The following is a 22,045-nucleotide window of genomic DNA, read 5'->3' on the forward strand; positions in this document are numbered from 1 at the left end:
GCTGCAGCCTCTGTCTGTTAGACACTATACTTCTCTGTCTCTCACAAAAATGAACTGAACTGGGATTCAAACCCGGGCCCATAATTCCAAACCTGGGGCAGCCTGATGATCTCCTGGGGCCTTGCCCAGCCGAGATCAATGATTCTGGGTCAGGAGAGGCAAAGATACTGCTCTCTAAGAAACTCGAGTGTCTTGAGCTGGAGGGGGGGTGCCCAGGCACAGGGCCAGGAATGGCATTTACCCCAGCTTCATCAAAGCCTGGCTTCATCAAAAGCTAGCTCCTGGAGGACCGTGGGGCTGGTCCTGGTGTCTTCCTGTGGGCTGGGGGAGGAGCCATCAGGAAAAGGGGAGGGGAAGGATCATGAACTTATTCCCTGGGGGGCCTCTGAAGTTGGGTGCACTCATCCTGGGAGGCACTAAGATGATTTTCTGGGGTACAGGAGGAAACTCTAGGGCTCTTATTACATATGCTTTTAATTTCATGCTTATAAAATATATTTTTATGATAAATACTCAGTTTTTTTCCTTTTGTTACAGTGGTATATAGGATCAAAAAAAAAATGACAGATTACTGCACTAGATTGCCAACTTTGTGTGGGTGGGAGACTCATCTGTTTATTTTTTATTCTACCCTCATCTCCTGCCAATAAACATACTCAATTTTTTTTAAATGAGCCCCTTAATCACTATCTTTCTTTATCATATTGGGTAAATTATATCAAGTTATTTCCTCTCGTGGCTATATAATGAGGAATAAAGCACAGTTTCAAGCCCCGTACGCTGGATGTCCTTTTATTGTGTGATTTTTTTCCCCCAAGGGGGTCACTAAAGAAGCATTAAAACAGCTCAGTGCATTTCACCCAACAATCCTTATGAGCCGTACCCTGTGGTAAGGGGGTGCAGCAAAGAATCAGACACAGTGGGGATCCCTGGGTGGCTCAGCGGTTTAGCGCCTGCCTTCAGCCCAGGGCGTGATCCTGAAGTCCTGGGATCGAGTCCCGCATCAGGCTCCCCGTATGGAGCCTGCTTCTCCCCCTGCCTGTGTCTCTCATGAATAAATAAATAAAATCTTTAAAAAATTAAAAAAGAGTCAGACACAGTAATTTTTAAGAAACAGTAAAGTCATGATTCAAAAGATATAAAAATGACCATGTGCCAAAGATTTTATTCAATTTACATACTAATGAGGACAGGTAGATGTTATAGCCAGCTTGAAAGAGAATCAGTAGACACTTTTATTAAAAAGAATGTACAGGGCAGCCCGGGTGGCTCAGTAGTTTAGCGCCGCCTTCAGCCCAGGGCCTGATCCTGCAAACCCAGGATTGATCCCAAGATCCCACGTCAGGCTTCCTCCCTCTGCCTGTGTCTCTGTCTCTGTCTCTGTCTCTCTCTCTCCAATGAATAAATAAATAAAATCTTAAAAAAAAAAAAAGGGAATGTACAAATGGAGGCAAACTGGTTTTTCTGGTGGAAGGGGAGGGAGATTCATTGGACCTTTACCAAATAGAACAGTATGAACATGTCTGTAAGAATTATTTTGCGCTGCCACCATTTACCTACAAATTACTGAGCTGTAAAATTGCTCAGACTGGAATCATAACCTGGAGACTTTGAAGTAGAGATTTTTTTCCTAGAGTACCTTGAAGGCAAGCAGCCTCCATCTACTCGAGGAATGATAAATCCACAATGGTTGAATCCAAGCCAGTCAAATGTAGGTGGTTTCTGAATACTGTAGGGGTTCAAAGAAGAGAGAAATCCCTCTTGGATTCCTGGAAGAGTTGAAAGAATCACCTAGGAAAATTTTTTTTCTTTTTTTTTTAATTTTTATTTATTTATGATAGTCACAGAGAGAGAGAGAGAGAGAGGCAGAGACACAGGCAGATGGAGAAGTAGGCTCCATGCATCGGGAGCCCAACGTGGGATTTGATCCTGGGTCTCCAGGATCGCACCCTGGGCCAAAGGCAGGTGCTGAACTGCTGCGCCACGCAGGGATCCCTAGGAAAATTTTTAAAAATTACCAAAGCCCAGGCCTCACCCCAGAACTGATTAATCAGAATCTCTGGGGGTTGACTTTATGCTTTGGTAAATTAGAAAAACTTCCCAGGTGAGGTTAATGAAGTCAGAATTGAAAAGCACTGGTTTTGATGCTAGAAGGTTGGGTAGAAAACGCTGGTGGAAGAGGTTCTTGGCTTAGTGGGGAAAGGATGTGGTGATGGACGAAGAGGAAAGAGGAGAAGACAGATAAATCAGAAAGGATGTTGTGGGTCTTGAATGCTGAGCTGAGAGCCTGCTTTGAAGAGGGTCACTGGGGCCAAAGGGGCAAGCAGCGACACAGGTCAACTTAGAGTCCCCCGGGTTCTCCTGGGGCACAGAGGTCTGGGTGAGTTTTTGCATGACCTTCCGTGTTATTTTTTGATTTTTCTCAGATTGCCTTCCCCACACATATCTGGTTTCACTCCCTTCCACTCAGCATCTCTTCCCTCCCTGAAAGCATATGCTCTATTCCTCCAAAGTGTGCAAGGTACCTTTTGAGGACAGACATGCTTTTTTCTTATGCTGGTGTTTCTCTTCTGTCTGACATCCCCTCTCCTCTCCAACTGCTTCATTCCATGACGTCCAGACTCGCGATTGTGCCTATCAGCCTGAACCTCTAACATGTGTCTTTAACTTTATATACATATCACAAATGCAGCAGGAAAGGACAAGGTAAAAGAACATTTAGAAAACTAATATTTTTGTCCTGCACCCTGATGGCTTATTGTGCCTAGTACCCCTCTAACGGTGACTGTCATGACAGAAGCCATCACTTATTAAACATTTAACATGATCCTAGCCATGCTGAGTATTTTACCTGCCTTAGCTCATTAAATTTTCACACACACACACACACACACACACACAAACACAAACAAAAAAACCCCAACCTTATGAGGTTAGCATTTCCCAGATAAGGAAACTGAGTCAGAGAGAAAACTTTGCCCTAGGTCATGAACTAGGAATTTTCTGGAATGTCTGCATTTGAACTCAGGCCATGACTGCAAAGCCTCCGTTCTTTATTATGGTGCTACACTGCCTATCTTGTAAATATTTGGGTTTATCATAATAAAAGCTACGATTTCTTGAGCCTTTACTTCCGAATAGGCACTGGGTTTGGGGCTCTTCCTCTGCTGTTTTGTTTATTTTTCAGTACTTGGAGATAATTTCGATGTGCATTTTGTAGATGTGGAAATTGAGATTCAATGAAGGTAATTTTACCTAAATCACGCACTGGGGGCAGAGCTGTGACTCCCAGCTAGGTCCGACCTCAAAGCCCATGCCTCTGGCGTGATTTGGACAAGACCCTTTCCCTGTCTAGGTGTTGGTTTCCCCAACTCTTGCACTTGAGCAGTGGCAAGCCACAAGTCCTGCCAGCTCTGGTGTGTTCTGTACCCTAGCACCTTCCTTCTGGCATCAGATGGAGCTCCCAAAGGGGAGGTAGGGAAACATCGTTGCTTTCAGGCTGAAGAACTAAAGAGAGGCTGGCCACAGTAGCACAGAGCCACTAGGACATTGTACCCTAGAATGGATTCTGGAATGATCAGCCACGATGAGCCCTCATGGATGCCCAGATCAGAAGACGTTCAGGGTTCTTGGGAGGAGAGAGGCACAGGTGCAGAGGGGCCATACCTGCCAGTCTTGAGAAGCTATTTCAGTCGGGGCAGGGGATAAAACTTACATATTGGGTAGGGGGGAGGTTTGGGGGAGAGAGAAGAATCCTGTGACCTGGGGGAGAACCCTCCTGGGGCTGATGTTTTGAGGTTCTCCTGTGAAAATCCCTGGTTGGAATCTATAAAAGCCTTTCTCATCCACTCTGATTTTCCCAAAGACGGTGTGCTATTATCCCCATTTTATAGATGAAGAAACTGAGGTCCAGAGAGGGAACCTGACTTGTCGGAGGTTACAGACAGATTGGAAACCAGACGTAGGTGTTTTTCTTTGGCCTCTTCCTTGTGTCCTATTGCGGCCATGGTCCACGGTTGTGTGGGGGGCTTTCGACCTGGGACTCAGAGGCACAGATACAGGCTGTTGTCTGGGCCTTGGCCAGCCACTTATCCTCTCCAAAGTGCCTTTACCTCGAGGAGAAAATGAGGGGCCGGAGGTGGTGGATGGTTAAGAGTCCTCTGGGATTCTGAAACATTGTATATAAAACACTGATTCAACCAATTCTGGGTTGCTCTGGTCTCAGAGACCCTTGTAAAGGCAGGGTAAATGGCACCTCTGTGATTAGCTCCAGTGCTTCCCTGAGCCCGCAGAGAAGGGGCTCCTGGAGATGCCCACCCCTCCCCACAACTGCAATCTCAACATCTAGTTCTGGAAGAAGTTTGCTTTCTGTGTATACACCAGCCTGCACTCACATGAAGCACATGTAAACTGTTCTCTGAGCTGGGAATGTTTTCCCAAAGACTGGGAGGCCCTTCCTCTAAGCCCTAAGCCGTCTCTCCTTGGAAAGGGGCTCTCATCCAGATGGCCCTGGGCTGCAGCCAGCAGCTGAAGTTTCCAGCGACAAGGCCAAGGGAAAATGCTTCCAGACTGGAGGTACAGGTGACAGGCCTGAGCCCTCCCTGCCCAGCACACTTCCCTGTTTCTATGCTGGCCTTGGGGGATCCTTCACACCCCCTGCCCACACCGTGCCCCAGGTTGGGAAACCCAGGAGCTCACTCAAATGTTCACACACGGCGCCCCCCCCCCCCCCATCCCCGGCTGGGGGAATTTCCACTTCCTGGTGAGAGTTGCATGTTGGTACATTGGTACAGAGGGGCCCCTGGTTGTCAGGGAAACACCAGGGTTTCCTCAAGCTCTGCTAGGGTTGCAGGCAGATTGCCGCCATCCTCTGCTGTTCATCCCCAGGCCCCACCTCCTGCCTGTCTGCTGACTGCAGTTTGGGGGACTCATGATCAGGCCCTGGGGATCCGGGCAAACTGGACACAGCGCTGTCAGAACTTCCACCGGCACAGCGAATGCCTGGCCTCCTCATGCGCTCTGCCCTTGACATAAGTTAATGTCTCAGCCTCTGACAGCCCTACAAGGCAGGAAAGGGAAAGGCCCGGTTTTGTACTTGAGATAACCTAGAACTCAGAGATGAGCAATGTGTCCGAGGTCACATAGCTAATAAGTAACAAAACCTTATTTGTTTTGGTTTTTTTTTTGATGACTTATTTTTAATTTTAATTTTATTTTTTGTATATTTTTTTATTGGAGTTCAATTTGCCAACATATAGTATAACACCCAGTAGTCATCCCATCAAGTGCCCCCCTCAGTGCCCGTCACCCAGTCACCCCAACCCCCCGCCCACCTCCCCTTCCACTACCCCTTGTTCGTTTCTCAGAGTTAGGAGTCTCTCATGTTCTGTTCCTCTCTCTGATAATTCCCACTCATTTTCTCTCCTTTCCACTTTAATCCCTTTCACTTTTTTTTAATATTCCCCATATGAGGGCAGCCCGGGTGGCTCAGTGGTTTAGCGCTGCTTTCAGCCCAGGGCCTGATCCTGGAGACCTGGGATTGAGTCCCACATCGGCTCCCTGCATGGGGCCTGCTTCTCCCTCTGCCTGTGTCTCTGCCTCTCTCTCTCTCTCTCTCTCTCTCTGTGTCTCTCATGAATAAATAAGTAAAATCTTTAAAATACGTATATATATTCCCCGTGTGAGTGAAGCCATGTGATGATTGTCCTCCGATTGACTTACTTCACTCAGCGTAATACCCTCCAGTGTGGTTTATGTACACAATGGAATATTACTCAGCCATTAGAAATGACAAATACCCACCATTTGCTTTGACGTGGATAGAACAGAACAAACCTATTTGAATCTACTTCTGTCCGTCTGACCCTCCCCCCCCAAACCTGTGTTCTCCTTACTGTCTGTCTCCTTACTGTCTGTCTCCAGTGACCCCAGAATGAGAGCAGGATTACAGACTGAGGTCTAGAGCTGGTTTTCCCTAAATTGTTGCTGGTTTGGGGTTTCTTTGTTTTTTTGTTTGTTTTTTGTTTGTTTTGGTGGTGTGGTATGTGGTGGACTGGAAAGCACTGAGGTAAAATGTCACCCTGGTTTCTACTCTTCTAGTTCCACTCTTTGTAACTCTTGCTGAGTAAGTCTGATAGAGTTCCTTATTCTTACTTTTATTTTTTATTTTTTTTAAGATTTTTATTTATTTATTCATGAGAGACACACAGAGAGAGAGAGAGGCAGAGACACAGGCAAAGGGAGAAGCAGGATCCATGCAGGGAGCCCGACATGGGACTCGATCCCAGGACTCCAGAATCACGCTCTGGTCCAAAGGCAGGTGCTAAACCGCTGAGCCACCCAGGGATTCCCCTTATTCTTACTTTTAAAAAGTAGTACACAGGGATCCCTGAGTGGCTCAGCGGTTTAGCGCCTGCCTTTGGCCCAGGGCGTGATCCTGGGGACCCGGGATCGAGTCCCACGTCGGGCTCCTTGCATGGAGCCTGTTTCTCCCTCTGCCTGTGTCACTGCCTCTCTCTGTCTCTCATGAATGAATAAATAAAATCTTAAAAAAAAAATTAGTACACAGACATGGCTCAGAAAGATCCAACGAGGGCACTTGGCTGGCTCACCGGTTGAGTGTCTACCTTTGGCTCAGGGCGTGATCCCGGGGTCCTGGGATCGAGTCCCACATCTGGTTCCCCACAGGGAGCCTGCTTTTCCCTTTGCCTATGTCTCTTCTTCTCTCTCTGTGTTTCTCATGAATAAATAAGTAAAATATTTAAAAAACAAAAAAAGACAGATCCAATGATACAGTCCTGACTGAAATGGAAAGCACAGGCCCTTCTTTCTCCTCTTGTCCCAGGAAAATTGCTTCAGTTCCATCTTTGCCTTCCTGCTGAGAGTGCTCACCAGCCTGCCCTGGCCCCCCTTTCTCTTTCCCTTTCCAAGGCAGTTACAGCCCTTTTTTTATTTCTTTTCAGGTGTAAGACATTTTTGTTTATTTTTTCACTCTATCTCCTACACTCCCTTGGATAAGATCATGTGTCCAGTTTGTCCTTAAAGAGGGGGAAAAATCCAGCGTCTTTACAGTGGCTCATGCCCTGATCCCCTGCCTCCATTCCCTGCTGCCACATTAGCCACATTGAGTCCCCTCGACTGCACTGCCCTAGGTGTCCACATGGCTCATGTCATCCTCTGACCATTTGGCCTGAGCTCCTTGTCACTGTCTCCCGACCAGGCATTATATTTTCTCCTTACTTTTTTGCCATGTGCATTTTTATTCTTTCCCAGTATGGAGTCAGCTGCAGAAAAGCAGGATTTTAAAAATCTCTTTTATTGATTGCTGTATCCTCAGTGCCTAATTAGAGCAGTTGCTCAAGAAAGGCTCACTGACTTACATGGGAACCACAGCCCTTCAGACATTTGCAGCAGGTGGCCCAGAGCTCTTGGAGCATTCTCATCTGCAGAACGTGAAACCCTGGCTTCTGGAACCATTCCTGGTGACTTAGACATAGGGTATGCATGGTGCAGATAGCTTGGACTCTGGAATCTGGACTTTGTTGAATTCACTTTTAAGCTGTGTGACTTTGAGTAAATTACGCAACCTCCCTGACTCCCCATCCTCCATTCCCTCCTCTGTGGAAGGGGAGAATCTGATGCTGGGAAGGATCACCATGAGGATTAAGTGGGACATCTGGGAAAGTGCCCTGTATGGCCTGGAGAAGTGGTGTGTGCTCAGAGGTAATGCCCTGTCTCCCTTTCCCATCCTGGTGTGAGTGTCTGGACCCAGGCCAGTCTACTCAGTGTATTATGAAAAGTGCAACTGGCCCCAAGGCAGGTCTGGATGTAATTTAACCCAAAGGGCTGGGGGCAGCTGGAAAACAGCAGGGGGAGCATACTTCCCTTAGGAAGCAAGAAGGGTGAAGAAATTGAGGGAAAGCATGGAGGTGACCAGATCTCATGGGTCTCTTTCTTCTCCACAGTGTTACCTGCTGCAGAACCTGATACCATGGCCAAACCACAGGTAAGGAGCCTCCCCCCTCCTGAAGGCTATGCTCTGCCTTTCCTGGGCTCCCAGAGTCCCTAGGCCCACTCTGCAGATCCCTGGTGCCTTCATCTAGAAAGGAGCAGGAGAGGTTCTCAGGCTTTGCTTGATCCCATTACAAGTCACATCCTTTTCAGTTGCAAGTGACCAGTGACAATGCACAACATCCTAAGCAGAAGAGATGCGTATTGGCTTATGTGACTAAAAAGCCCAGGGCTTCAGGTTTGGCTGGTTCCAGGGACCCAAATGATGTTGTCAGGATTCAGCATCTGTGAACTGAACTTCCTCTGGGTGGCTTCAGTCTTGGGTGGTTCTTCCCTAACTTGGCACTCTAGCCACCAGCTGCTCCAGGCTTCCATTCTGTTTCCTGAGCAAGCTGGAGGAAACAACATAATTTATTCCTAATGATTCCAGGGAAAGTCCTAGGTCTGGTTCTCATTGGCTGAGCCAATGATGACTTGGATTCCGGTGGTTGAGTTGGTGCTACCTGAACTGCGTGGGCCAGAGGTGGTTCCCCAGGGAGATGGCTACTGGTCAGGCAAAAGCATTCGAGGGTTATCTCTGCTCTGGCAGTGGAAGCGTCCCTTGTTACATGCATCTGGGTTTAAGTCTCCCTGGCTTGGGAGACCCCACTCTTTCATGCCGTGTAACTGCTTTGCTGAACAGTAGAAGTTGAGGTGTGGTGGAAGAGCTTTTACTCCTGGGTGTGGCCAGGATCGGGTTCTGTCCTTGGGCAGAGTTAACTGTCCTGTGCCAGGCTTTACCTGAGAGTGACTCCTCTTGTCTAGCAGTAGAAAAGGAGATGGAATTGAGAAGGGAGGATAAAACCAAGGTACATCTGACTTGGCCTCTCTTGCTCCTCCCTTCAGTCACAGAGCGACTGGCCACAGACATAATACAGGAGCTTGATCTTGGGGGAAGTTCTACTCTCTCTGGACCTCAGTTTTCATGACTCACCACCCAGTGAACAAGGGCCTTAAGGATATCTATTCACAATTTTTGAAGAGCTCAGTTTCTCATGTGATACAGGATCAGTGCTCAAAAGAGTCCTAGCTGTGGCCTCCCTGTCAGCCTCTGAGGAGCACACTTTGCACAAGTGGCCTCTCTGACCAGGAGAAGAAAGTGTTAGTGGTTATGGGCAAAGGTCCAAGGCATAACTTGCTGTTCCCCATTTTCCATATGTAGTCATACCAGAGCCACTTCCTGGGAGGCATTCAAACTGCAGGGTTCCGCACAACTCAAGTGGAGAGAGCAGATCCTGGAAGGTCAGAGGGGTCAGGACCTAGGGCATGGATATTTGGAATCCTGTTCCAGGGCTCTGTTCCAGGTTCCTGGAATCCTGTTCCAGGTTCCATGCTCCTGCCTGGCTGACCTGTGGTTTCTTGTTGCCTTGGACCAGGGGCCGGTAGACAGTCTGCCAGCAAGAGTCCCAGGGTGTAAGAGCCTGCGGGGTCCCTCATCTCACAAGATGAGCTGGAATCCTCCGATGCGCAGGACTCATGCTCTGTGTGGAGGCAGTAAAGTAGCTCTGTGGGTGCAGGTTGTGGAAGCTGGGAAAGATGCCTAGAGGGAGCTGCGGGGGAGGAGGGAGCTGCTGGGGAAGAGTGAGGGGGCTGATGTGCGCACAGGGGAGGGGACGCTGGAACAGAAGGCCAGAGGGATGGTGCAGAGTGTGGGGGGCAGCAAAAGCAATTTGGCCTGCTTGGAGTGCCAGGGTTTGGGGAGGGAGGGAGGTTGCAAAAGACAAAAACTGGAGAGTGTGAGCAGGTCTTCTTCCATTCTTGAGCTGAAGTTTGTATCTATTGCTTGCGATTATTGGCAGCCCAATTATGCATCCTGTACACCCCCTTCCCAACATTCCTATACCCCCCACACCCATGCACAGAACAAGCCACTTTTTTCTCTGGTCCATTTCTGCTGTGTTTTTTTTTTTTTTCTTCTTCTGCTGTGTTAATTGGGTTATCCTCCCCATCCTTCCTTCTAGAAGAGGGGGGATCTTGAGGACCAAAGATGTGAAGAAATGGTGTGGTGTCAGAAAGGTCCCAGACTCATAGCTCTGTGGCATCCATTTGACAGGGGTGATCTGGATTGGAACTTGACGATGGGCGCGAGAACACTGAGGTCTGGGCAAGAGGGGGGCAGGCACTGGTCCACGAACCTCCAGCAGCTGCAGAGCTGAGGCCCAGGTCAGGTGTGGTCACGATCGCTCCAAGCTGGAGTCCTGGCTGGGCAGCCGTCTCTCGGGAGAGGCTGCAGGCTCCTACTCAGGCAGCAGCTGGGATGGGTCCCGAGACCTCAGAGCCTCAGGGTCCAGGCCGCTCACCAGCTGGCAGCAGGACCTGCTGAATATTTCAGGGTGGAAAGTCCTTTCTCTGCTCTCCGCACCCCTCGCCCCTCCGCGATGGGTGCCCGAGGCCAGGAGCCTGTCTGCCAGAGGAGCACCAGGCTGTCTGGGTGCCCTGAAGTGGGGACAGCTACACAGGTGGCACCTAGAGACTGAGTTCATCAGGTTGGTGTGAGGATGACCAATGGTGGGAGACTGGGGGACTTGTAGGACTGTCTCTATGCCTCTAAATGTGACCAGCGCTAAGCCCCCTCCCCCATCGTGTCCCCCTCTTCTAGTTGTTGCAATCCCAAGGGTCCCTGGGATAACCGCCCCTTGGAAGAGTTTATTGTCCTTAGGCAAAGACACACCTGGGAAGCTGGCCTCGCTGCTCACTCAGCCGGTGTTGAAGGGAACATTTGGATCAAGCTCCCTGTTGTCATTAGGCTTCCTGTCCCCCTGGAGGACATTGCCTCATCCCTCACCTGCCATGGGAGGAGGGGCAGCTGAGGTTGGGGAGCAGCTGCATGGAGGGGAGAGGGTCCTCAGCTTGCTGCTCCTCTGCCCTTCCACCTCCTCTTCTTGTTCTTTCCTGGCAACTTAGAGTCCCATGGTCCTGGCAGCTCTGGATGTTGGCACTGAGCACTGGAGAATCTTCTAGAACCTTACTGTGCTGTTTCCTGTGTGAAGCCTTTCTCCTAGACTCGGCTTTTCCCATCCCCCCTCCCAGCCCTTGGGGCCAGCTGTCACTCAGCCTTTAGGGGCTCAGTGTAGAATTTACCTCCAGGAGGTCTTTGATCTGCTCAGAATGTGTGCGGTCACTCATCCATCCGGTCACTGATCCATCCGGGTGCCTGTCCCCCTAGGCAGCAGATATCAGGGCTTGGTTACTCCAAGCTCTGCACTAGGTGCCGGGACTGCACGGGTGAGAAGGGCCGTCGCTCCTAGGGCTTTCTAAACAGACTGTCTCTTTTCTGACCTGGGTATCTGGCCTGGGTTACTCTCTCCTCCTCTGCCCAGGGGTGTGATCAGGTTGCAGGGGATTCACGGGTGGCGGGAAGAGGGCCGTGTCCCTTTCTGGTCACCCGCCCTGTCAGAACTTTAAATAGCAACCCTGCGCCCACGCATGCATATCTCAGAGGAGCAGCAACTGCAAACATAAACCAAGGAGCACCCAAATGTCTGGCCAGGCCGTTCAGTGGGGCCTGGGAGACGCAGGAGATGGTCGGAGGCTCTTTTTTGCAGTGAGCCACCCCCAGTCCTTGCACAGGTTCCCTCCCCTAGATGGAATCGACCTCCACTATTTTCCCAAATTACTCTGCCTCTGTTTTAGGGTATTTATTACCAGCTCTATGCTAATTTGTGTGCTTCTCTCTCTCTCTCTCTCTCTGTCTGCTGAGTCTGAAGCTCATGAAAGACAGGGTCAGGTCTTCTTTCTCCCTGAAACTTCAGCCCTTAGCATTGGGCCTGGCCTAGGCTAAGTGCCCTCTCACCATGCCGTGAGCTCAGTACTCAGGCTCCCGCAGCCCCAGCCACTCTCCTGGCCCCAAACTTCTCTGGGGCCATGGAGCTGACCCACATCTGACTTCTCTGTGAACCAGTCCATTGTGCATTCAGGTTCAATGTCTCAGATCCTCTGGCTCTGCCTCTCCTCCCTTTCACCCCAAGGATCCAGCCAGCTTGTCCTCAGATGCCAGTCTCTAGCTCAGTTCACTGAGCCCAAAGGGCAACATCTTGTCTTGGCATTGATTCTGAGGGTGGTTCTGGGCTTCCCTTGGGCCATGACCTCACTCTCAGAAGCTGGCAGCTATCAGGTGTCTGGAGCTGGAGAGCAGAGGGGAACAGGCCAGAGATCTGGGCTCTGTGGGACCCCCAGCAAGAGGCTTTCCCTCTTTGGGCTTGGTTTCTTTGTTTCTGTGGAATAGATCATCTTAAGTGCTTCTACAAGTTGGAATCACATTAAGGGAGGCAAAAGGGTTTTGTAGACTATAAAGTGCCATAAAAATATAAGGAACTTTTGTTATTCTTGAAGGGATCATTTCTACCCCTCGCATTCAGCCTGGCTTTTTCTTCTCTTTCAGGTCCTGGGAAAGGTAATATAGTCCAGTGGGCTCGATGGAGCCACTGTCCCTTGGGGAAATGGCAATGTCTGTGGGCAGGCTATGTCAGGAGGTACAGAGAGAGTCGTCCGTACCCTTGCCTGGGCTTTCTGTAGTCAGTGATTAATTTTAGGGGAAGGAAACTCAGCCTAGACTCTGCCTATGGCCAGGGTTGAGAGTATGACCTGGGGTTGGAGTTGGGGCTGGGAGCCTTGTTTAAGGCCAAGATCAGCAGTTCACCTTCTGCTTCTTCTCTCCACAGGGTGTCAAGTACCGTGGCTCCATTCATGACTTCCCAAACTTTGACCCCAACCAGGATGCTGAGGCCCTATATACCGCCATGAAGGGCTTTGGTGGGTGCTCAGCCACCAGCAGTGGGGCCCTGGGAAAGGGAGCAGGACTCATGGGAGCTTGGGGGTGTTCCCACATGTGGGCTCAGCCCCGAACCCTCCTGGGGGCGAGGGTTGGGGTGAGGTACTGAGATGGGCTCACTCATTCTTTTGTCTCCTCTTTTTATTATTTTTCATAATTTTATAATGAAATATTTCAGACCAACCAAAAGGTCTAAAGAATAATAGAAGCTTCACCCAAGGACCTGCCACCCACCATGAGAAGTAGCACTTGCCTCCTCATAGAGTTGAAACCTCCTTGGTGGGTCCCCTCCTAAAGCATCACCCCTGCCTTTCCTCTTGGGGGTAACCACTACCCTGAACTTGGTGTTCATTATTCTCTTTTATTTCTCTTGTTGAAACAACCCTGTCTTGGGTGTTAGGATACCTGGGTTTTTCTAAACCTGGTCTCATTTTGAAAGCTAGGGTGAGTCCTTGCTTCTCTTTCAGCCTCAGTTTCCTTATGTGTCTGATGAGGGACTAGATCACAGGCCCTCTGAGCTCAAAATCTGTGGGTGCTGTGATACTTCTCAGTAGGGCCTTAACAGGTCCCCATAGATCCTCCCCCACTGACACCCCCACCTGATGAACGGGAGGCTGGTGCTGAGGCCTGCCCGGAGCAGCCCTGGTGGGCTTCCCGGAGGCAGGTTGAGGTTGGGTCACCAGTGCCCTCCTGTCTTCCAGGCAGTGACAAGGAGGCCATACTGGAGCTCATCACTTCTCGGAGCAACAGGCAGAGGCAGGAGATCTCCCAGAGCTACAAGTCCCTCTACGGCAAGGTAACCATGGCAACTGCTAGGTGGGTGGGATGGGGCTAGGGAGCTGATTTCATTCACCCGTGTGTTCATTCAGGGTCCCTCCTGTTTTACTCCAGCTCAGCCCTCCGTGCTGACAGTTCTGCCCTCCTTTTCTCTTCTCATTAGTCAGATGTGTGGGCACTGTGCTAGGTTGTTGGGGCTCACAGGCGAACGAGACCTGTGGGGTGTCAGCCCTGTGGACCCACAGACAGTGGGAGGGACACTCAGTAAACAAGTGAACCAACAATGCCAGGGAAGAGGCACCGTGTCATGCACCCCCCATTTGCTCACCGTGTGACTTTGGGTGAGTTGCCTGACGTCTCTAAGCCCCTTTCTTAGGGTTGATGGGAGCCCATACCTCCCAGAGTGACCCTTCCATGGGCTTACTTAGCCTGGTGTCTTGCAGGGCAGGTGCTCATTAAATGTGATAAGAATCACATTTAATAAGCAACTCCCCCTCCTCCTCCATCTCCTCTCCCTTTCCCCCCGACCCCCACCCAGGACCTCATTGCTGACTTGAAGTATGAGCTGACAGGAAAGTTTGAACGACTGATTGTGGGTCTCATGAGGCCACTTGCCTACTGTGATGCCAAAGAAATTAAAGACGCCATCTCGGTAAGAAGCGTGGGTCAGTATATGTGTTGCAAGTGGGGGTGTGATTAATGGGAAGATTCTGGTCTCTGCAGCAAGTATTCAGTGAGGCCTGCACCCACCAGCAGTGTGCCCCACTGCAAGAGGCAGCTTGCTCAAACGCTGTCCCAGAGGGGTGCCACAGTCTCCTCCAGATGGACAGATATGGGACAGATGTTGGTGTGAGACAGGCCTCGTAGAGCGGCCCTTGGCTCAGACCTCAACACAGCAGCTTACAGCCCTGAGGAAGCAAGATGCAGGGGCACAAGGGCAAACTGTGCCCAACTCCCCAACACCAAGGGCATATTAGAGGAGGTCGGGAGAGCAGGCCCAGGGTAGCTTGAGAGGGTGTCACAGAATATGAGAGATCAAGTTGGGCCCAAAAGCTCTGAGGTCATTCCAGGCTAGGTAAGAAAGGTGTGTTCAGGACCTGGGTGTAGCGCAGCCTGGCTGAAGCAAGCAGCGAGGGATCAAAGCTCTTAAATGTACCGGGCACTTTACAGAAGCCAGTTGTATACCTGTGATCTTTGCCTCAGATGAGCTATTCAATATGACTTTATATGTTGGTAAATTTAGCGACGTGAGAGATTGCCTTCTCAACGTCCTTGTGAGTTTGGCAGAGCAACTGGCATCATTTCCATTTTACAGATGAGAAAAGAAGCTCAGAAAGACAATGTTTCTCAATGAGAGGTCACAAAGCAAGCTGCTGGCAGAGCAGGACTAAAACCTATGTCTTTTGATTCTCAGGGCAGCAGCTCCAACTTGGTGCCTAAGAGCTGTGGTGGGAGCACTCTGAGTGTTGAGGGTTTCATAGCTCTTGCCACTCCAGGAACCCAACGCGTGGTTGGTGGTGGCCTCCCATCCCAGTCCTGACTCCTGTGTCCCTTCTGTGCTCCCAGGGCATTGGCACTGATGAGAAGTGTCTCATTGAGATTTTGGCCTCTCGGACCAATGAGCAGATCCACCAGCTGGTGGCAGCATACAAGGATGGTGAGATGGGCGGGAGGGACCATTCAAGACTTTGAGATATGAAATGAGGGTAATTGCAAGGGTGGGGACCCTAAGACTGTGGTGGGCCATCCAACTTCTTCCCTCTTTCCCTCTGATCTGTCCATCATTTCTCCATGTCAGAAATAGCTGCTCTGTGCAGCAATGTTCTAGGTTCTCAGGATATGGTGGTGGGGAGAACCCATGTAGTCCCAGCCTCCTAGAGCTTATAGATTCATGAGGTAACAAGGGATACAGACAATACACAGGTAAACACGATGATGACATGTTGTTACACTATGAAGTAACAAGATTCAGACTTTAATTGGGCAGGACCTGCCTGCCCCAGACAAGTGTCACAGAATATGAGCTGACAGGAAAAGGGAAAGCATGACAGGAATCAGGGAAAGCATGTCTTGGGAGGAAATGAGAAGGAGCCAATTGTGTAAAGAATGGGGAGAAGATCCTGGCAGGCAGAGGGAATGGCAAGTCCAAAGGCCCTGGGGCAGAAATGAGTCTGGTAGCCAGTATAAGGCCAGAGTTGGTAGAGGGCAGGACAGGGTCACACAGAGCCTTGCAGGCCAAGAGAAAGGTGATGTTTGATTCCAAGTCCAGCAGGAAGCAGGGGAGCCCATGATCAGAGAGGGCTCTTAGAGTTACTCTTGTTGCTGTTGATTGGAGAGGGAGGGGAGCAAAAGCAGGAGGCACACTTAGAAGCCTGTAGCCACTGTCCAGGTGAGTGACCACAGTACCTGGAGTAGGATAGCACGAGTGGAGATAGAGGGAAGTGGACAGATTCCATCTCCATGTGTCAGGGGTCAGTGCAAAAACCTGTGAAGATACACCCTGGGTCCTTCGATGATCATCCCAGAGACTGGGTTCTGGGATTTGTAACAAATATCTGAATCACCCTGGGGGCAGCAAGGACCTTTATCCTAAATCCCTGAGGTCTCACGGGGATGGGACTAGAGCTTGTGTTCCTTTCCTGCAGCCTATGAGCGAGACCTGGAGGCTGACATCATTGGTGACACTTCTGGCCACTTCCAGAAGATGCTTGTGGTCCTGCTCCAGGTTGGTCCACTATGGGGTCCTCCCTGAAGCTCCAGCAGAGACACGCAGAGGGCTGTGGGCAACTTTATCCTGTTGCCCCAGACAGAGTGGCTGTGAGGGGTTCCTTGGTGGCTCGTCGGGTATAAAGTCCTCATAAGCTGTGGCCACTCCTGAACTGCCCATTTATCCACGAACTTGAGATGGTTCCTCTCTGGCTCACCTGGCTGTAGAATCCGAGCATCCAGGGTCTGCTGTGTTGCCCCTGGTTTGCATAGGCAGGTGGTCCCGCATTCCCTTTGCACACATCCCTCTTTTGTGCCCAAGAGAATCCTCCATCCTCTCTTCATACCCCCACCCCTCCTTTCCAGGCCTCCCTCTTACCAGCCATTGCTTCCTCCACCCCACCCCTGCAGGCACCCGAGTCACCAGCAGGGATGGGGCATTTCTGGGGCTGCCTGCATGGTGTGTCCCCAGCCAAGCCCTGCTGCTCCTCCCTTCCACCCCCAGAGTACATAAAAAAGGACCATGAAGAGGCTGCAGACTGGCATCCACAGCCGACTTCAATCTGCCAAGTTGTTTTCCCCCCTGGGTTTTCCTACACAATGTGTTTTTTTAAAAAAATACTTTGAGTTAGTTGCTAACATTTAAAAATGAAGAGCTTTTGCTTGAAAGCCAGATTTCTACGTTCCTTTGAATAATAGAAAGTTCTGGCAATAGCAGGCCTGCAGGGGGCTAGAAAACAGCCCCACTCTGCTGCTTCACCACATCACCTGTCCGGCTCCCGGGAAAGCTCCATGACCATGGGCTCTGTGCGGACAGGCATTGAGAAATTTCAAGGCCAGCTCCAAGGACCAAACTTGTAGGGAGCTTTATATAGATATTAAGCCACTTCATTGTTCCTTTCACTTCCTGCCCTCCCATACACATTTCACCCTAGCCGCTCCCAGGTCTTTTTCTTCCATTGCCATAGCAATCCCAGTCCCATATCAAGCAGCTGGGGAATTATCAGAACGTCAGGGATGGGAAAGCCATTTGTTCTGGAGAGGAGAGTTCCAGCTCCTTTTTAACATCTAACGCCAAGTGGGCAGTGCCGCAGCATGGATTATAAATGTGCAGGCTCCGTCATTGTAAGCTCAGTCTCCAAGAGAACCAGGGGCTTTGATATCTGGAGATGCACCATCTAGGGGGAAGAGGAGATAAGCCTAGGCCTGACCCGTACCTACAGAACCACGATGCCCACTAGGGCTGGCCCCGTGCCCTGTGAGTACCATCCTTTGTCAAAGGGGCACAGGGCATGGGTGGAGCAGCAGAAACACCAATAGGATTTGAAGCCTTTTGGATCTCAGGACCCAAGTCTCAGATCCTCACTGGTGAGTTCTTTGGGTTAAGGTGTGAACCCTCAGTAGAACAAAGATGTGCAGACTTCCTACTCCTGCAGTATCATTGTTGGTGGGCATTGTGAGCCACACCAAGGCTTGTGCAGGGTCCTGTTCTCAGTACAGGCTCTGGCTTGCTCTGGGATGGGGCACCTAAAGGGACCTTGTTCATTCTCAGAACACTCCTTCTTTGGTCCCAACTCCAAGGATGAAGGGAAAAGCCAATAGGAGGGACCCTATGATTTCCCGTAAAATAGATGCTTCGATCTTGGTGCAGTGGCAGCTGTAGGTCACTGCTCCAGGACCCGCCTGGGCCACCGTGCTTTCTTTAGCTCTCCCTGTCTCCACCTCTGGTGTCCAGGCCTTCCCCCCCGCCTGCAGTATTTGAACCTCATGTCCCTGTATCTCTTCTGCCCAGGGAACCAGGGAGCAAGACGATGTGGTGAGCGAGGACTTGGTCCAACAGGATGTCCAGGTAAACCAGCACAGATGGAGGGCACTGGTGCATGGCAGGGGAGCCCCAAAAGTGGGGATCTTGGGGATCCAGGGAAGGGCTGGAGGCGAAGTAATTTGCATCAAATACTAGAATTAACTGACTCACAGCCAGCCTTTTATATGGTGCTTTGTCAAAGAAAGGATTTAAATTGCTTTCAAAGGTATACAACATATATAAAATTGGTGAGATATTTTTTGGAGCTTTTGTCATTTGTTCATCCAGTGAATTAATATGTATTGAATACCTATTATGTGCTGGGCACTCTGCCAAGCACTTGGGGGATCACTAATGAAAAAAATCAGACGTACTGGGACAGATAGGTGTATATTAATCATACAGACACCTTTTTTATGGGTATATCATTACATTCTAGGTGTTTTGTGTCCCACTATGTGCCAGCGACACTGCAGGGGTAGATTCAGAGAATGCGAAGACATAGTCCCTGACTTTGAGGACCCCATACCCTAGTGGGGAGACAGGCATATAAAGATGTTATTATAATATACAGTGGAGCAAAATAATAAAGAAGCAGGAAACTATAGGAGCTTAGAAGAGAGGAGGAGGGGAAGAAAGAGAACTCGGCTTTGGGGACATCAGGAAGTGCTTTGAGAACAAATGGGACATTTAATCCAGGCATTGAAGGCTGAGTAGGAATTTCCCCAGAAAGAAAGGAAGGGTATACAGGTATATGCAAAGGTCCTGAGGCTACCAATTACTGGTAGTTTAGGGTTCCAGCAGCAGTTGATAAGCTTGGCCAGTGAGTTCTGTCTCCTTTCAGTGAAGTCCTTCCTCTTCCCCTTCAGGACCTGTACGAGGCAGGGGAACTGAAATGGGGAACAGATGAAGCCCAGTTCATTTACATCTTGGGAAATCGCAGCAAGCAGCATCTTCGGTTGGGTAAGTTCCAGAGAAGAAAGACCTACAGCTGTTCCCTTGGGGTTGTGCCAAGAATTCCATTCTTTTTTCCTTTTCTACAAATAGAGCAGGATAGTTACTTCATCTATAATTCAAGTACTGGCAGTGATTTTATTAGATAGTGGTTTGTGTAGTCCCTCAGCAAAGTCATTAACAGGATGCTCAGCCTTTCCATCCGAGTACCAATCCTGTCTTCATGTTGGAGTGTGAGGAATACCCAGTGCCTCATGTCATACACAGCATGGCAGCATGGGGGCTGGTGATGTGCATGAACTCCCTGTCAGCTAGCTCCTCAAATACCAGCCCTACCTTCATGGTGGGCACTTTGCTCCTGGCCTTCCCTCCTGAGGTCCTGGTTTCTTCTGTGTTATGGGGCATTCTCAATATCCCTGTCTCTCTGACTCAGTGTTTGATGAGTATCTGAGGACCACAGGGAAGCCGATCGAAGCCAGCATCCGAGGGGAGCTGTCCGGGGACTTCGAGAAGCTGATGCTGGCTGTGGGTATGTCCTGACCTTGCTTTCCTAGGGGCTTTGCGGGATTCTGGGATTCTGGCCCAGGACAAGAGGCCCAGAATGGAAAGGGGGGATTATATGGTATGGGGGCAAGGAAAGAGAAAATCAGACAGGCAGTGAATTCTGAAGGTTGGCCAGGGCAGCATGAAATCAGGGAGGCAGGGAATGGAGCCTCAGGCACTGACTTCCTGCCACTCCTTCCCCCAATGCGTGCAGTAGGGCGAGTTAGAGCACTGAGCCTGGGATTGGGGAAATAACCAGCAGGAGAGCGGACTTGTGTGGAGCACGTGCTGGGTGCTGTGTGGAGTGTTTGATATTTAAAAAGGACCCAGGAGTGGGCATTATCTCCATTTCACAAATGAGGAAACCACATCTCACAGAGTCTGCATCACTTTGTCAAGGGGTAGTTTTGTAATGACTTGGGGGATATTCTAGGCATGGGGCATGCCAGGAGCTGACTAATCAGTGGTGGGGGTCAAGATTCAAACCCAAGGCTTCTCCCAAATCTGCTGTTGACTTGGAGCAAGTCCCCTGTCCTCAGTTCTCTCCTCTGATAAGTGAGGGTAGAGATGATGGCTTGCCTGACCCCGAAGCTAGACTTTGTAAGGGTCAGTATGTCTGAGGCTGGGTGGGTTGTATGTGTATCTTCTGGGGGAGAGCTATATCCCCAGCCTCATCCTCCTGCCCAGAGTTGTCACCTGCCAACTCTTTCAAACAATCAGGCTCTGGCGTGCTCTGCCAGCAGGATCCAAAGTGATGTAGCTGCCAGTACATTTTTGCTGCAGCAGAATCTAAAGAAACACCTTTTCCAGCTCCACCTGACGCTACCACCTACCTGGCCTAGTTCCCTGCAAACCCCCAGAGGACTGGAAAGATGAAGTGGGCTTTAAGATGCACAACCCAGTTGTGCCCAGTTACTGATTTCTTTATGCCCTGGGTTTGTGTTAAAAGTGGGTGAGACCTCAGGTTATCAGGAACTTGGGTTCTTCCGGGGTTTGTACTTGGTGGTCCCCAAGGGGTAAAAACAAAGAAGGGGTCCGGCCACCCCAACCCATCCAGAGGCAGCCAGAATAACTCTACCTCTTCCTCCCTCTTCTCAGTGAAGTGCATCCGGAGCACCCCAGAGTATTTCGCTGAAAGGCTCTTCAAAGCCATGAAGGTGTGTAGTGGGGTCAGTGGGGATAAGTTTGTAGGAGGGGGTCTCTCCCCAGCCCCACAGGACTGTAGAGCCTCTGACAAGTCTTTAGGACCCGCTAGACAAAGAGAGCCCTCCCTCAGGGGATCGGCCACAGTAGAGAGTGCTGGTACTTTTCCCAGGTGAGCTCCCAAGCCTGGGATGCTGTTGGGTCATATACCTGTCTACCCTGATACCTGCTCTGACCTCATGATTGATCACAGGGTGTTAAGACAGCCTGCACTTGATTCACCCAGCCAGATGGGCTGGAAGCCCACACATTTCAAAAATATTAATTAGCTGGAATGCTTATGTACAGTATATGTAGATTAGACCACTTTGGAAGATGCTTGTTATTATCTATTAAGGCTCATGCTGTTTATCCCTGTGACCCAGTGATTCTACTCTGGACGTGTACCTGAGCACACCGATTCCCACTATTTTGCACATGGGACACACAGAAACTGATGATGATTCCAGAGCAAAACAGGGTACATGAATGCAGTCATTTGTTGCCAGAGGCCATAGACCTGAGGCCCGGGAGCCCAGGCCTTTCTGGCCCTATGTGGCCATCCCACAAGGACAAGTGGACTATGGCCCCTTCACTGTCTTTCATTGTGCCAGAGTGAGGTCGTACAGCTCAGCCCCCGAGAGAAGGTTCCTGTGTGCATGCATTCATAAGAATGCTCATGGCATTGTCCACGTTAGGAAAAAATTAGAAACAATCCCATGTCGGTCAGGGGTTACAGGAGAAATAAATGCAAAGTGGTGTTATATACAGCGGTCCAAGATGTACTAATGTAAACGATATATGCTTAGAGTTACAAAGTTATGGTAAAGTGATAAGGGAAACCAAGGACAGGCCTGAGGTATGAGAGGGAGGAAGGAACTCAAAGCGGGAGGGATGCATAGGGAGCTTCAGGGGGAATGGCAATGTTTTGTTTCTTTTGTTCTTAATTTTAATGTTTTATCACAAAAATTGTATTTCAACTAAGCTGGGGGCTGGTAGCACTCTAGCCTCCTCTCAGGTTCCTGTCCCCTGTACCCACTTGTCTTCCAGGGCCTGGGGACCCGGGACAACACCCTGATCCGCATCATGGTCTCCCGTAGCGAGCTGGACATGCTTGACATTCGGGAGATATTCCGGACCAAGTACGAAAAGTCCCTGTATAGCATGATCAAGGTGAGCGGAGCTAACAGGGTACAGAGAGGAACAGAGGGCTTGGGAGCCACTCCCAGGGGAAGAGAACTGCCCCAGGAAGCTGGGAG

The 22,045-nt window shown here is 50.0% G+C and overlaps 1 protein-coding gene across 3 annotated transcripts in view; it reads left to right on the forward strand.

The window, feature by feature from the left end:
• The window catches only part of ANXA6 (annexin A6), a 48,725-nt gene that overhangs the window by 2,949 nt on the left and 23,731 nt on the right, over positions 1-22,045 (forward strand). For all 3 annotated transcript variants that reach the window (XM_025435170.3, XM_035715201.2, XM_025435171.3), the window contains exons 2-12: positions 7,965-8,005; positions 12,711-12,801; positions 13,522-13,616; positions 14,136-14,249; positions 15,164-15,254; positions 16,243-16,322; positions 18,096-18,152; positions 18,977-19,070; positions 19,495-19,590; positions 20,703-20,761; positions 21,837-21,959. In XM_025435170.3, the coding sequence (XP_025290955.1) occupies positions 7,991-8,005; positions 12,711-12,801; positions 13,522-13,616; positions 14,136-14,249; positions 15,164-15,254; positions 16,243-16,322; positions 18,096-18,152; positions 18,977-19,070; positions 19,495-19,590; positions 20,703-20,761; positions 21,837-21,959 (915 nt within the window). In that variant the 5' untranslated portion in view covers positions 7,965-7,990. The remainder of the gene's footprint in view (positions 1-7,964; positions 8,006-12,710; positions 12,802-13,521; positions 13,617-14,135; positions 14,250-15,163; positions 15,255-16,242; positions 16,323-18,095; positions 18,153-18,976; positions 19,071-19,494; positions 19,591-20,702; positions 20,762-21,836; positions 21,960-22,045) is intronic.

The sequence above is a fragment of the Canis lupus genome, chromosome 4, assembly GCF_003254725.2.
Source record: "Canis lupus dingo isolate Sandy chromosome 4, ASM325472v2, whole genome shotgun sequence".
Lineage (NCBI taxonomy): Eukaryota > Metazoa > Chordata > Mammalia > Carnivora > Canidae > Canis > Canis lupus.